The 15892-nt window shown below is 41.5% G+C and overlaps 1 protein-coding gene across 1 annotated transcript; it reads right to left on the reverse strand.

The window, feature by feature from the left end:
- Positions 1–8083: 8083 nt before the first annotated feature.
- NPY2R (neuropeptide Y receptor Y2) lies at positions 8084–11830 on the reverse strand. The gene has a single exon (XM_027980228.3). It carries the CDS (start codon positions 11828–11830, stop codon positions 10676–10678), a length of 1155 nt encoding a protein of 384 aa, XP_027836029.1. The 3' UTR covers positions 8084–10675.
- Between the last annotated feature and the right edge of the window lie 4062 nt (positions 11831–15892).

The following is a 15892-nucleotide window of genomic DNA, read 5'->3' on the forward strand; positions in this document are numbered from 1 at the left end:
CCCTTCATCTTGAGCCTCCCTCCCACCCCCTACTCCACCCCACTCTTCTAGGTCATTACAGAGCACTGAGCTGAGCTACTTGTGTTATAAAGAAGCTTCCCACTAGCTATCTGCTTTACACACGGTAGTGTATACATGATAGTGCTACTGCCTCAATTCATCTCAACTTTTCCTTCCCCTCTGTGTCCAAAACTCTGTTCTCTATGTCTGTTTCTCTATTGCTGCCCTGCAAATAGACTCATCGGTACCATTTTTCTAGATTCCACATATATACATTAATATACAATATTAGTTTTTTCTAACTTGCTTCATTCTGTACAGCATCTCTAGGTTCACCCACATCACTACAGATGACCTAATTTTGTTCATTTTTATACCTGAGTACTATTATACTATATATATGTATTATACCACAACTTCTTTATCCACTCATCTGTGATGGACATCTAGGTTTCTTCCATGTCTAAGCTACTGTAATAGACCTGCAATGAATATTGGGGAATAGGTTTCTTTTTGAATTACGGTTTTCTCAGGGTAGATGCCCAATAGTGGGATTGCTGGGTCATATAGTAGCTTTATTCCTAGTTTTTAAAGGAATCTCCACACTGTTTTCCATAGTGGCTCTATCGATTTACATTCCCACCACCAGTGCAAGAGACTTTCCTTTTCTCCACACCCTCTCCAGCATTTACTATTTGTAGATTTTTTTGATGATGGCCATTCTGACCTGTGTGAGATGATATCTAGACTATAGTTTTGATTTTCATTTTCTAATAACGAGACGTGTTGTACATCTTTTCATGTGTTTGTTGGCCATTGGTATATCTGCTCTGGAGAAATTCTGTTTAGGTTTTCTGCCCACTTTTTGATTGGGTTGTTTGCTTTTCTGATATTGAGCTTCATGAGAAGCTTGTGTATTTTCAAGCTTAATGCTTTGTCAGTTGCTTCACTTGAAATTATTTTCTTCCATTCTGAGGGTTGTCTTTTCCCCTTGTTTATAGATTTCTTTGCTATGCCAAAACTTTTAAATTTAATTAGGTCTCATTTTATATGTTTATTTCCAGTATTCTAGGAGATGGGTCATAGAGGATCTTGCTATGACTTAACGTTTTTCTTTAAGAGTTTTATAATGTCTGGCCTTACATTTAGGTCTTTTAATCCATTTTGAGTTTACTTTTGTGTATGGTGTTAGGAAATGTTCTAATTTCATTATTTAACATGTAATTGTTCAATTTCCCCGGCACCACTTATTGCCATTTTATATTCTTGCTTCCTTTGTCATACATTAGTTGCCTATAGATTTATGGATTTATCTCTGGGCTTTTATCATGTTCCACTGATATGTATTTCTATATTTGTGCCAGTACTATACTGTCTTATTTACAGTAGCTTTGCAGTATAATCTGAAGTCAGGGAGATTGATTCCTCCAGCTCTGTTTTTCTTTCTCAAGATTGCTTTGGCTATTTGGAATCTTTGTGTTTTTATACACATTATAAAGTTTTTGTTACGATAAGTTGCATTGTATCTGTAAATTGCTTTAGGTACTACAGTTGTTTTCACAATATTGGAGAATCATCTTTATTTTGATTGAGGTAAACGGTCACACATGTGTATGCCCAAGTGCATGCTAAGTTGTCTCAGTCGTGTCCGACTCTGCAGCCCTATGAACTGCAGCACGCCGGGCTCCTCTGTCCATGGGATTCTCCAGGCAAGAATACTGGAGTGGATTGCCATGCCCTCCTTCGGAGGATCTCTCTGATCCATGCATTGAACCTGTGTCTCCTGTGGCATTGGCAGTCAGATATTTTACCACTACTGACACATGGGAAGCCCGCATACATGTGTACTCTGGTCAAAACACATGGGATTATGTACCTAAATCTGTGCATTTGACTATAAATTTTACTTCATTAAAATTTAAAATGGTAGGGGATTGACTGAGTGCTGGAGCTGTCTGGAAGTTCAACAATGTTGTAGCAAGATTCATTGAATCTTCCAGTAAGTTTGTACCCATTTGATCTACACAATGTAGGCAAATAGGAAAGTACTGGGGAGGTCTTCTTCCCATTTGCCTTTATCTGCTCTTTTGCCTTCATGTCTCCCCCCTCTCCACAGAGACCACTCTCCATATACCCTCATTCTCAATAGGGTGAAAAGCAGGAAGTAATTATCGCAAGAATTTACTGTTTTAAGGCTCAATAAACTTATCATGTGTTAAATGAATGAACTCCCAGATATTACAAAAAAAAAAACAAAAAACAAACCTACAATTCAATTAAAATGTTGTCTTCTAGAGACTTATGAGAGCTTGCAGACAATTTTAAGTAAAAGGAGTGAGTGTTGCTGCCATGAGTGTCCGTGAACTCATGGCATAAGGAAATGCTTATCTAAGCTTTCCCATCTTGGTCCAGGACCCTTCACTTAGCATGGCTATCCGTAGTGGGGCAGCTATTACTTTGCTCCTGCCTGTTTTCCTCTCTTCTCACTGTCTCTACTTTCTCGTTTTGATCCAGGCCCAACCCAGATAGTGACACATAGTCCCGTGACTTCTTTAAGATGGCTCCCTTGAACTTGGCTGTTGTTCTGGATTCTCCAGCTTCAAGCCTTTCCTTATGCAGATTCACCCTCTGATCTTCCTTGCATTTTGGAGTATATTACCTGAACCTTGGAACCCTGTTCATGTCACCTGTCCTTCCAGTGGAATACAGAACTGGAGAGGAGAACAAGAGAAAACTTATGAGAGAGACTTAAATCTGGGAATAACAGAAGGCCTTGTAATGAATGCTGTTAATTTGTTGAATGCTCCGAGTTTTCTGCAAGGACAACATAACTCTGTTGCACAGTCATACCTATAAGAATGTGCTGGTGGGCAAAGTGTAATTAGTAAGAGGTGCTGAATAATATATCAGTACAAGTGATTAGCACTAATAACAAAACTGCTCAAGTTATATGCTCAAGTATGTTTTTGCATAAAAGTAGCACCGCATCATGATATCAATCGTTCCAAAATTCCATTAGTATACTTTATATCCACTAAAAAAAAAGCTGCTGAAACCTGTATTTAAATAAATACTCATGACTATAATCATCTGCTTCATGTTGTCTTGGAATGTGATGGCTGTTATAAGCAATTTCCACAAGAGTCATTCTAGATAAGGAATGCCTATATCTAATTTTAAACTTTTAAACTGAAAACCAGAAAATAAATATAAAACCTTTATCATGGAAATAAATGAGATTTGTTTATCGCCTGTGGAGCTTTAGAGGTCATAAGCTATTAAGCATACTGTATCTGTCCATTTGTGAGGCTTTTTGTGCCTTTGACAAAAACTATTTACATGAGGGTTGTCCTTGTAGTAGTAAGTAGGAAGCTTTTACTTCCAGCAAATTATTTTTCCTGGAACAGAAAGGCAGAAGAAATCCTTCAGTGTCACATTATTACTTCAGTGAATCTAAAATTACATTATCTCTGTTCCCCTAGATCCTGTTGTTGAATCCCTCAATATGGTCAAGTATGAAAAGATCATACTACAATAATGAAAAGTATTATTGCAGATCTATTTTGACAGGTGGTATTTGGTTCCAACTTAATATACACAGTGCATTCACCAGTCCTGATTCTAAACATGTTAGTTGAATCCACTTTTCTCTCCACTTCAATTGCATTCTCAAAACAAGACTCTGTTATGCTTCTATCAGAGAACAGGAACAGTTGTGCAATAAATCTATGTGTCCTTAGAGGCTGTTTGTAGCTTATTCTATGCTAATAGAAGACATTTTCAAAATGATAGACACCAGTTTCACGTATGTCATCTTCAATTATCAACTGGTTGATAACACTCTCTAAAAAACTTTTATGCAAATATATGCAAAGTATCTTATAGTCAAATTATTTTGTTCACATTCCAGAATGTACTTCCCCACTCTCCTCACTCTGTCCCACCTAGAGCCCACGGGTAAATGCATCTGCAGGGCCCTACTGGGAATGGTATGTCATATGAAAAAGGTTAATAACCACTGTTAGACAGTTGGGTGGTTTATTAGCAGGCAATGTACAATATTGAATGATATTGTACATCAAGGTGATTTTGTTTGTAATTAAATATGTTTGTATCTGTGCGTATACATATACTTGTATTTTTATAATGTATGTTACTTTCCTATGAAAAGGGCAAAAACAAATATAAAATATTCACCTGCTTTTTATCTGGAAGAAAATGCAGCACTTTTAAATTTTAATGTGACAATTCATGCCTGTAGCATGGTCAGATATGTTTTGCAAGCAATTTGTTAAAGTGTTGAAACTTGGTATAAAGAAGATTAGATTCAGGATTAGTCATTTCTGTTTATTTCCATTCACTTATACATTTACAGATTAACAAGAAAGAGTTGGAGTTACAGATAACATATGAATTGTTTTAAGATATGGCCTTCCATACCCAGAAAAACTTGCAAACTCTATGGACATCTGATCAATGTACCAAGGCAGAAAAAGGCCAATGATCTAACAGACATGTGTCTTTTACAAAACTTCACAAATCAGCCCTTAGTAATCCTTTGTTAAATGAAATTCCTACCTTTGTTTAATGTCGTAAGACATAATCATGAAGATTTTGCATTCTCTACTATTTTTGTGTTTCCTTATGGTCTTTGTTTTCTTAAGGAAAAGTAAACTCTATCTTTCGTTGTGATATAATTCAATATATCATCTCATGAACTTGAAAATTTTAAAGAGTATTTTCTCCATGAAACATCATTTCCTTTGCTCATCCTGTTGCTTTCAGAGCCTTGGTATAATTCTTTCTTCCTCCTTTCCAATCAATTTCCTAGAGGAAAAAAAAGTGGTCTTTACTCATACTTTATTCCTCAGTCCACCTGTATTAATAGGCTAGTTTTAAAGAGTATTTATAACACATTGGTCTGGATAAGAGGAAAAAGATGCTACAGTCACCTTTCATCACTGCAGCTTTGAAGAACCCAGAGGTACAGAGAAGGAGAAAATGTAGCTGAAACTAGAAACTGCACCATTTGGGCAGTTCTTAAGATTGGCAGATTGTTGGACAGCAATTAAGCACCATATTCTCTATTCAAAACTTTCCCCTAAATCTTAGGAGCTAGAAACCTAAGAACTATGTTTCCCCAAATCCCTGCCAGCAAGACTTGAGTTATATTTCACAAATAAGAGACAACTCATATGAATTTCGAAAAGCAGAAGAGAAACAAATGGCATAATTGAGTCTATGGGAGAGATGAGAAAGCGGGTGGCTTTAGGAGGAGGCAGTAACATTTTCACAGATACATCTGCGCTTTTTCCTGGGTATTGTCCACATTGCTGCTGCATATGTGAGCTGCAGTTCCTGGCAATTTTGCACCTCTTTGCTTCCTCAGTGCCAGAGGAAGCTTTTCCTAACCTTCATTTTTCCAATCCCTCCAATCATTTTGCAAGATCTCAATTTCCTGTACTAAATGAAAGGCAATGTCAAAGAATGCTCAAACTACCGCACAATTGCACTCATCTCACATGCTAGTAAAGTAATGCTCAAAATTCTCCAAGCCAGGCTTCAGCAATACGTGAACCATGAACTCCCTGATGTTCAAGCTGCTTTTAGAAAAGGCAGAGGAACCAGAGATCAAATTGCCAACATCCGCTGGATCATGGATAAAGCAAGAGAGTTCCAGAAAAACATCTATTTCTGCTTTATTGACTATGCCAAAGCCTTTGACTGTGTGGATCAAAATAAACTGTGGAAAATTCTGAAAGAGATGGGAATACCAGACCACCTAATCTGCTTCTTGAGAAATTTGTATGCAGGTCAAGAAGCAACAGTTAGAACTGGACATGGAACAACAGACTGGTTCTAAATAGGAAAAGGAGTACGTCAAGGCTGTATATCGTCACCCTGCTTATTTAACTTCTATGCAGAGTACACCATGAGAAACACTGGGCTGGAAGAAACACAGGCTGGAATCAAGATTGCCGGGAGAAGTATCAAAAACCTCAGATATGCAGATAAACCACCCTTATGGCAGAAAGTGGAGGAACTAAAAAGCCTCTTGATGAAAGTCAAAGAGGAGAGTGAAAAAGTTGGCTTAAAGCTCAACATTCAGAAAACAAAGATCATGGCATCTGGTCCCATCACTTCATGGGAAATAGATGTGGAAACAGTGGAAACAGTATCAGACTTTATTTTTTGGGCTCCAAAATCACTGCAGATGGTGACTGCAGCCATGAAATTAACAGACGCTTACTCCCTGGAAGGAAAGTTATGACCAACCTAGATAGTATATTCAAAAGCAGAGACATTACTTTGCCGACTAAGGTCCGTCTAGTCAAGGCTATGGTTTTTCCTGCGGTCATGTATGGATGTGAGAGTTGGACTGTGAACAAGGCTGAGCACCAAAGAATTGATGCTTCTGAACTGTGGTATTGGAGAAGACTCTTGAGAGTCCCTTGGACTGCAAGGAGAGCCAACCAGTCCATTCTGAAAGAGATCAGTCCTGGGATTTCTTTGGAAGGAATGATGCTGAAGCTGAAACTCCAGTACTTTGACCACCTCATGCGAAGAGTTGACTCATTGGAAAAGACTCTGATGGTGGGAGGGATTGGGGGCAGGAGGAGAAGGGGATGACAGAGGATGAGATGGCTGGATGGCATCACGGACTCGATGGACGAGAGTCTGAGTGAACTCCGGGAGATGGTGATGGACAGGGAGGCCTGGCATGCTGCGATTCATGGGGCATTCTCTTTTGCAAAGAGTCAGACACAACTGAGCGACTGAACTGAATTATACTAAATGATTTTTTTTCTGGAAATACCTTAGCTATCTGAATCATGATTAATAGACTTCACTGGTTGCTACATGCTTCCATTGTATAAGGTTTTAGATAATTCTGAGTGAGCCACAAATGTAGTCTATTTATAGAGCTCTTTTCACCTCTAAAAATGTCTAACCTTAATGACTTTCCAAAAAACTAAAACCAATCTTGAACAAATATTCATCTTTATTGGTTTTAGCTATTTCTACATAGCTAAAACCTTACTTTTCTATAGGTGGCATGATAAACATGATTTTCCTATCGTGTAGCCTATCGTTTACATCCTTATGCATGTATCTTCAAATCTGCTTTTGTATTTACTTATCAATTCAGTTTCTTTGGTGAATATTTACTGAGGACTAACTTGGTACCAGGAACTACAAATACCTGTGATATCATGAGGATTAAAATAGTGCTGGTCCCTTGCATTCATATGCTCCATATGCAGCAAAGATTAGAAAAAGAATCTGCAAAGGGTAGGACATATTAGGTACAACTAGATCCTATATAGGTTTTCAAGTCATAGAAAGATTTTGGCACAAGAATGATGAGGGGAAAAGTGATTTGATAAAATCTGAATTTCTGAAAAATTGCTTGTTTTATGGGTAAAAGTTGGGTTGGATGGGAAAACAAAAAGATATATAAAGAAAAATTAAGAAGTTGCTACATTAAGCCAAATGAGAGATATAGGGGCCTGGGGAAATAATCACAGCCCAAACTACGGTGGGGAACATAGAGATGGAGAAAAGTGAATTGATTCAAGAAATGTCTAGGAATTAACACAAAAGGTGAGAACTTATGGGACATGTGTGATAAAGAGACAGAAGAGACAAGAGAGGCTCCAACGTGCTTACATTTTGGGGAACTAGGTGGATAGCAGTATCATGACTATAACAGGCAATACAGGAAAACAAAGTGGAGCTGGGGTGAGGTGGAAATCAAACCTAACAGGCTGTGGCTTCCACATGCTGGGTTTGCTCTCCTGGTGAGACACCATGCGGGCATGTCCAGTGGGCTGACAGAGGTGCAGATCTGACAAGCAGATAAAAGCTCTGGTCTGAGAACAGACGCATACTCAGGCCTCGTCAGAATACGGACTCCAAGTGCAGGCGTGGGAGCGAGTCTGTTGACTCAGGCTCAGGAACAGACTGCAGGGAACAACAGACTGACTTCACAGGAGCAGCGGGATTCCCCTTTCCTTAGCTGTGTCAAAGGCTGCCTATCTCATGCTGGGCAGGGACTCTGACACAACACACGTTTCTCTAATTTCTCAAATGCTTTTTATTTCAACAGATAAAACCACTACATAAAGGACATTTCATTAATGAGTTAATTAGCTGGATCACATATATTAACTGGATTCTAACAATTTACTATGACAACAGATGATACAGTAGCACGCACAGTTTCTAGAGCGAAAGATTCTCCAGGAGGAAACAAAAAGCCTCTAACCACAATCATCTATTAGCATTTTATGCAAAGTAACGTCCTTTTAAAAGACAAAAAGCTTCTTCTTGGACGGTTATGTCAGGCCTAAGAAAAAAATGAATTTTTCAATTATATATTATAGATATAATTATTTGTCAACTAAGATCATGGCATCTGGTCCCATCACTTCATGGGAAATAGATGGGGAAACTGGAAACAGTATCAGACTTTATTTTTTGGGGCTCCAAAATCACTGCAGATGGTGACTGCAGCCATGAAATTAAAAGACGCTTATTCCTTGGAAGGAAAGTTATGACCAACCTAGATAGCATATTCAAAAGCAGAGACATTACTTTGCCGACTAAGGTCCGTCTAGTCAAGGCTATGGTTTTTCCAGTAGTCATGTATGGATGTGAGAGTTGGACTGTGAAGAAGGCTGAGCACCAAAGAATTGATGCTTTTGAACTGTGGTGTTGGAGAAGACTCTTGAGAGTCCCTTGGACTGCAAGGAGATCCAACCAGTCCATTCTGAAGGAGATCGGCCCTGGGATTTCTTTGGAAGGAATGATGCTAAAGCTGAAACTCCAGTACTTTGGCCACCTCATGCGAAGAGTTGACTCATTGGAAAAGACTCTGATGCTGGGAAGGATTGGGGACAGGAGGAGAAGGGGACGACAGAAGATGAGATGGCTGGATGGCATCACGGACTCGATGGACATGAGTCTGAGTGAACTCCAGGAGATGGTGATGGACAGGGAGGCTTGGCGTGCTGTGATTCATGGGGTCACAAAGAGTCGGACACGACTGAGCCTTGAACTATTCAGTCTTACACTTAATTTAACTTCCACTGTTTTCATTCTTTTCCAATATTTCAAAAGCACAGTTCATTTCAAGACCAGTCATTTATTTCTAGCATGAAAATAATTGAGACATAGTATGAATTTTAAATGTATCCACAAAATATATCACTCCTGTTCACTAAGTTAATATTTATAACTAAATGCAACAGTCATGCTGAATTTACTTAAAATTTAAGGAAGTAAATTCAGTCATACTTATAAACATATGTTTATGATGAAATTTCATTAATACCATCCAAAGTTCAGCTATTTTAACATCTCAATTATTTTTTACAAACATAATAGTGTTTTAACATCTTTGGTTGGATAATATCGAAATAAAAATTGCATTCACAAAATCATTAAAAGAAAAGAACTATAGCATCTATGTTCTACTGTTTATAGGTAAAATTGTATTATGTATATATTCCTAAGTTATCAAAAAATATAGCTAATTATTTCAAAAGAAGGATAATTTATGTTGAAATTGGTCCAAATTGAACATTTCCAAAGTGGAATGCATGTAATGTTTTCAGTTGTTCTTACCAGATAGGTTCATTTTGATGAAATTATAGGTTCATTTTGAATCATGAATGGGTCCGTGGAAGATGAATTTTTTAAAAAATAATAACACTGCAGTGAACACATCACACCTATGTAGCAGTGCAAAACCTGCTTACATATAAGCATAAAATTTTTACAAAATGCCACAAAACTATTTCCTAATCTGATTTAATTCTCAGTGAAGACAAGCTCAGCTTCAATACAGAAATAATTTGTTCAAAGAGTTATAACAATTGGCAATGATTAAACATATTGCATTGCATCCTCATTTGTTACCCAGATAGTAACTATATAGAGCAGAGATAATCTGTAATGAGAAGTTGAATGAAAGTTTATATTTCTCTGAGAATTTCAGCCTTCAATTCTAAGTTGAAGAAACTTTTAGTTAAAAGTGCATTTGGTTTAAAAAAAAAACTGGCTAACTGAACGGTAAATATTTCCCACATCATTTATCAAAACGCTAATCACACAGAAAATTTCAGTTTATTTCCTTGAAGTCATCCAAATAGTTGGTAACATTTACCTGCAGTGTTCTCTGATGGGTTTAGACCATAGAAAGAATAACAAAAAGCCAAAATACAACAGAGAAGAGTCTATGCCTTTCTAGGGAAACTGGTGTTGGTAGACTTTCCATCAGGTGAGGGGGGAACAGTGAATTATACATCATCCCCAACCTATTCGCTAATGTGATTTGAAAGTCAGCTTTTTTTTTTTACCCACATCTTTTGGCAATGCTGCTAGCATCAATTCCTTGCTCATGTTTCCTTCACTCTTGGAAACAGTCAAAACCATTTCTCTGCTTTTACTCATGATTCAACCTACCATAAGCAAACTGTTATGTTGCCTTATCTTTGAATTTGAATGTTTTTATTAGACTCTGCCAGCCAGTTTTCCATGAATTATACTGCATATGCTTCCAATCAAATGCTTCCTTAAAATGGGAAATGCGGACGCACCTGTGTGCTCTCCTAAACCAGGTTTACAGCTCTGGTCAGAATTCACCCATGGATTTTCACATGTTGTGGCCTTAGACGTTGGTAGCCTCTGTGAAAGAATCATTGGGGCCATTATTCTTTGCGACTTGCAGGTGCTTTTTAGCCTTGAACGTCACAGATACCTCAGAGTGAATGGCGTCCAACCTCTGCTCACAGCGAAATGCTGAGAGGAAAGCCTTTCTATAGTTGCTGTTCATCCAGCCGTAGAGAAGGGGATTGGCAAAGGTGGAGCACATGGCAATGATGTGGAACACAGTGAAGATGAGTTTGTATTCCTTCAGGTCCAAGACATGGCTGTCGATGTCAACAGCAAGTTGGAAGGCATGAAGGGGCAACCAGCTGACCGCAAACACCACCACCACACACACCAGCATTTTGGTGGTTTTTCGCCTCCGCTGATGGTAGTGGTCATGAGCAGCTCCAGGACTGACATGGTTCTTCAGTTTACTCCAGATACGAGCGTAGGAAAAAGAGATGATGCCCAGAGGCAAAACATACAGGATTAGTAAGGACGAAAGACTGTAGACAGTGCCATAGATGCCCTTCTCCTCTCCTGGCCACTTCTCAGTACAGGCCACAATCTCAAAGTCAGGAATAATCTCAATCAGTGAATACTCCCGGAAGATGGCCAGGGGGCTTGCTAGCAGGGCGCTGACACCCCAAGCCAAGCCAATAATCAAGAAGCTGATTTGCTTGGAAATCTTGCTCTCGAGGTGGTAGACAATGCAACGATGCCGGTCCAGAGCAATCACTGTCAAGGTGATGGTGGACACTTGTACGGCCAGACCCTGGGCATATGGCACCAAGTGACAGAGGACAGGACCCATTTTCCACTCCCCCATTAAGGTGTAGGTAAGTGTAAATGGCAAGCACAGGGTGTTCACTAGAAGATCCGCCACAGCCAGATTGGCAATAAAGAAGTTGGTTACTGTACGCATGCTCTTGAATTTGATCACCACATGGATCACCAAGGAATTGCCAATCACCCCAAGCAAGATGATGGAACAGTAGGCCAATATAAGGACAACCTGTACCTCAATCAGCTTGGTGCTGTCTATAAGCTCCGGTTCAGAGTCAGGGGCCAGCTCCCCTGGAGGAGTGGTGTGTCCTGGACCGAACTGATCCACTTTCATTTCTTCCACTGTCTGGTTCTCATCAGCCTCTGCACCTAATGGCCCCATTTGCATCAGCTAGCACAAGAATCTACAATTTAAAAAATGAACAAGTATGAAACAAGGAAAGCATAAAGGTGCAAGGAACATCACAAATGGATTGGTTTCATTTTGGCTGGGGTTCAAAGTACCTGTCCTTTGACCCCTAAAGTACCTGGGTCCCACAGGAATGGCCTGCAGTGGCTTTGTTTCCAGTTGGAGGCACATGGTCCCTGGCTTCAGTCACACCACTTTCTCCCCGTGTCCCTCTAGCTGGAGGTAGTGATGATTTTTCGCTCTTGCTTATCCCTGTGTGGCCTCAACATCCTCTGCTTGGCTTACATCACTTGTGTAACCAATTTTTGGCATTAAACTGGTTCTCTTTTGCATTCTCGAATAGGCTCTATTTTGCATGATATGCTGAGCTGTCCATGCGTGCATGCTTTCAGTAATCCTCTCCGCCACTACAGGTGTTACCTGCACAGGCGGATGTCACTGACATACAGAAGAGAATCTCAACCCCACAGTACGGCATCCGAAGCTTTCTGTGAACTCAACCCTGTCTTCATCTCCCCCGACATTTTAGGATATATCTGATCCTTCTGTCATACTGGACTATTCCTGATTCCAGCAACATGCCGGCCTTTTTATGCCTCTCTGCCCTCCCTGCTCAAGTATCCCAAAAACCTATGCTTACTTCCAAAGCTGCAAGGAGCATATGACACATCCTTCAGCCTCCAAGCCACAGCAATATCTTTCAGGACATATTTCCATTTCTGGGCTGTTTACAGCCACTGTTTAAACCTTAGCAAATATGAAGCTGAAGGAAAGCACAGTTTTACTGAATCAATGAGGTCAGTAAAATACAAAGTAACAATTTTGACCCTTTCCTTTACTGAAGATAATTCCCTACATAGGATCTTTGCTCTGATATGATATCTCTCTGCTTATTTTCCTATATGTAAGAACCAAGTAACCACCTCTACAAGAAAGTTATTCCAAGATACAACTGCTAATTAGAATATTAAAAATTGGTACTCAGTATACATCATAAGGAAACTTTCTCTCTCCAAGGGCTTCACACACACACACACACACACACACACACACACACACTAATAGTTGCTTATCACAAAGATTTTCATATACTCATGCACTTGCTTTACTGATATATTCTAGTTCTCTCTGCGTGCATTTCAAACAGAATGTTCCAAAAAGCATACCCCCTTTTGCACTTGCCTCCATTCTTTAGTGATTAGAGAAAGTGGAAACTATTCAAATCTTGGAGTATTTTATTTGATGGGCCCTTCTATTTTCCTTAGAGTAAGAAAGAGACTTTCCAGGGCACAATTAGTCAATCCTGACAAGTCATTAACAGGACAAATGAGACTCCAGAAGGTCTGTGGTTTGCAGCAAATTGAGAGCAAGTCTGAGACAGAAGGTTATTAGAAGCATACTTGATTTATTAATTTATTTTGCTTTTTCTTTTCAATCTCATTTTCTTCATTCCTTTCTTTAAAGCTTCTCTACAGAAATGCTTATTAATCTCCAAGGTATTGGCATATGGATTCTAATCGCTGTTCTCAAGCACGTGACTGGTGCTCAGCCAGGGCCGAGTGGTACTCAGATAATGCACCATTTTGTGACTGCACTTTGGGAAAAGCGCAAGAGGATAAGAGAGTACATAGAGGGAACTGCCAGAGTAAAAATGCACAAAGGCACAAAAATTAAAAGATGAGTAGAAATGGGGAAAAACTTTTTCCTTGCAGGAAGGTCAAAATGAGGCATTTACATTGTTCAAGACATTTGAGGATAGCTGTGAGTGGTACAGTTATCCTGAATGAATGAATTTTAAGATTCTGCTACGGAACAATTTCTTTGTAGAGCACGAAAATGGCTTTAGGACTTTTCTCCCCCAGAGATTCAAAAACCTTCAAATTATTAAGTGGGAAACTAGTTTATGCTTTGACTCCATATTTAAATTTGTGTTTGTTTTTTTTTTAACAGTATTCTTATTGTCACAGGTTGGCCTTAATAAAAACATTATTATCTTATCAGTCACAAAACCATCCGGGACTTTTTTTCTCAGGGAAAAACCACACATAATATGTCACATGCCCTACACTTGTTAGTCCTGGAAAGAGGGGCTGTGGACATCCAAGAAAGCCTTATGTAAGACATGACTATTTGCCTGATGAGCAGAAAGTTGAAAATGAATGAACCAAGTTCATGAAAAGTTGAACCAAGTTGATTGAGAATGAATCTCCTCTATGTATTTGAGCCTCTGACCTTTAAACCAACCCTGTGCATTTCATGTCATTTAGTTTACAGGATGCATCCCTATTACCAAAAGCCTTAAAGCTTTTCCTTTTGCCTCTTTTTTTTTTTTTTTTTTTCCTGTCATCATATGATCCTACCAGTGGGTGAGCCCTTCCAGTGGGGAACCAGTGAATGCTTGCCTAAATGTGTCCATTCTTGAACAGTTTAGGAGAATGCAATATGACCTTCCCACCTAAACAGATGTTTAATTTTTAGAGCGGCAGGAAGAGTAGCAACCTGCTCTTCTAGAAAGATAATTACCTTTCTTAAGAAGAGTCAAGACTCTTCAGTGGGTAAGGAATATTCCTGGTATCACCCATAATGCCCACCTTCGGCCTAAATGTGGAAGAAAAGCCCCTACACTAACGAGGACCTTCCTCACCCCCATCAAAGGACCCGAAAGCTTTTTTTCGGGATGCTCTCATTCCCAGATGAGTCAGAGTTAAAACTTACACGTACTGACCGTTTTTGTTGAGGGGTGGAAGCCAGACGTCTTGCCGCCGGTCAGTCTGATGACTGCCCGCCGACCCGGAGAGGGCACTGGACGATTCCCAAAGGCAGGCCCGGTTCCGTCCGCTCCGACGGTGCAGGGCAGCCGCGCGCGGGGGAGAGCAGGAGAGCTCCGCGCGCGCCGGGCGGTCGCAGCCGCAGGGAGGCTGGCGCAGCTGAGATCCGCCGCCCGCCTCCGCGGCCCAGCGCGCGGGCCTCGCACCGCTCGCGCAGCGCGGCGCGGAGCGCGGGTGGGAGGCGAGGCGCAGGAGGTGGGAGCCGAACCCCTCCCTCGAAGAAAAAGAAGCAGGGGCCAAAGCAGGGCGCAAGGGCTCCGCAGTGGAGAATGCTGGACGGGAATCTGTGCGATGGGGCGGGGGAGAGTCCCAGTGTCTCCTCCGGGAGGGGGAAACGCGCAGAGGGCCCCTGCCCGGGCCCCCCGGGGTCCCCACCGCCGCCTGCAGCCTCCTCTCCTCTGACCACCGCTGACCCCCGGTAGCCACTGCAAGTTTGCTATCCGAGCGCTCCCACCACTCCTACCTCCTTCCTCTTCTATCGACCCCTCCCCTGCTCTCGGTTCCCAGAGAGATGGCAGGGCGCGGCGAGACCCCCGGACTCCGGCCGGCTCCCCGCAGCCGCCGGGAAGCAGCCGGGACGAGGGCGAAGGCGGCGCAGACAGGCCCAGCCGCGGGCGCGAGGACGCCTGGCGCTGCCTCGAGGCGGACCCGGGAGGCAGAAACCCGGCGACCCGGCGGAGCTGGGAAAATCCCACCCCTCCAACCAGGAGTCGCTCTCCCTTTTGCCCGGGGGAGCAGGGGTGGGGAGCTGGACCCCGTGCAGAACCGCGGAAAAGCACCTCACACTTGCGCGTGGAGGACCAACCCTCAGCCAGGGCTGGAGTGCAGGGCTTTGGTGTAACTGGGAGATCGCTGAGCTCCGCGCGAAGGCAAAGCGAGTTAAGATTCTAGTTGCCCAGAATCGGCAATTTCCTGAACAGGTGTCTGTTGACTGTTTACAAGTCAGGTAGAGCTCTTTCAGATTCAAAAGCCGGCCGCCCGGGTAGCCCTGTGCGCTTCTGCTCAGGGCAAAAGCTAGAACAGGAAGAGGAAAACGAGTCACGGAAAGTCCTAGATCTCTCGGGTTAGCTGACTTCTACATCCTTCCCTCTCTGGTCATGACCTAAGGCACGTGCCAGGGTGCGCGCGAGCCTCCGGAATCCTCTCACCGGTCTGCTCCTAGCGATGCCCTCTGCTAAACGGCTGCCCGCCAGACTGAGTTCGAGCCTCAGAG

This window comes from Ovis aries, chromosome 17 (genome assembly GCF_016772045.2).
Source record: "Ovis aries strain OAR_USU_Benz2616 breed Rambouillet chromosome 17, ARS-UI_Ramb_v3.0, whole genome shotgun sequence".
In the NCBI taxonomy this organism is placed as follows: Eukaryota; Metazoa; Chordata; class Mammalia; order Artiodactyla; family Bovidae; genus Ovis; species Ovis aries.

Bases quoted from the DNA above. Each gene is read 5' to 3' on its own strand.
- NPY2R (XM_027980228.3), bottom strand. From the start codon at position 11,830: ATGCAAATGGGGCCATTAGGTGCAGAGGCTGATGAGAACCAGACAGTG.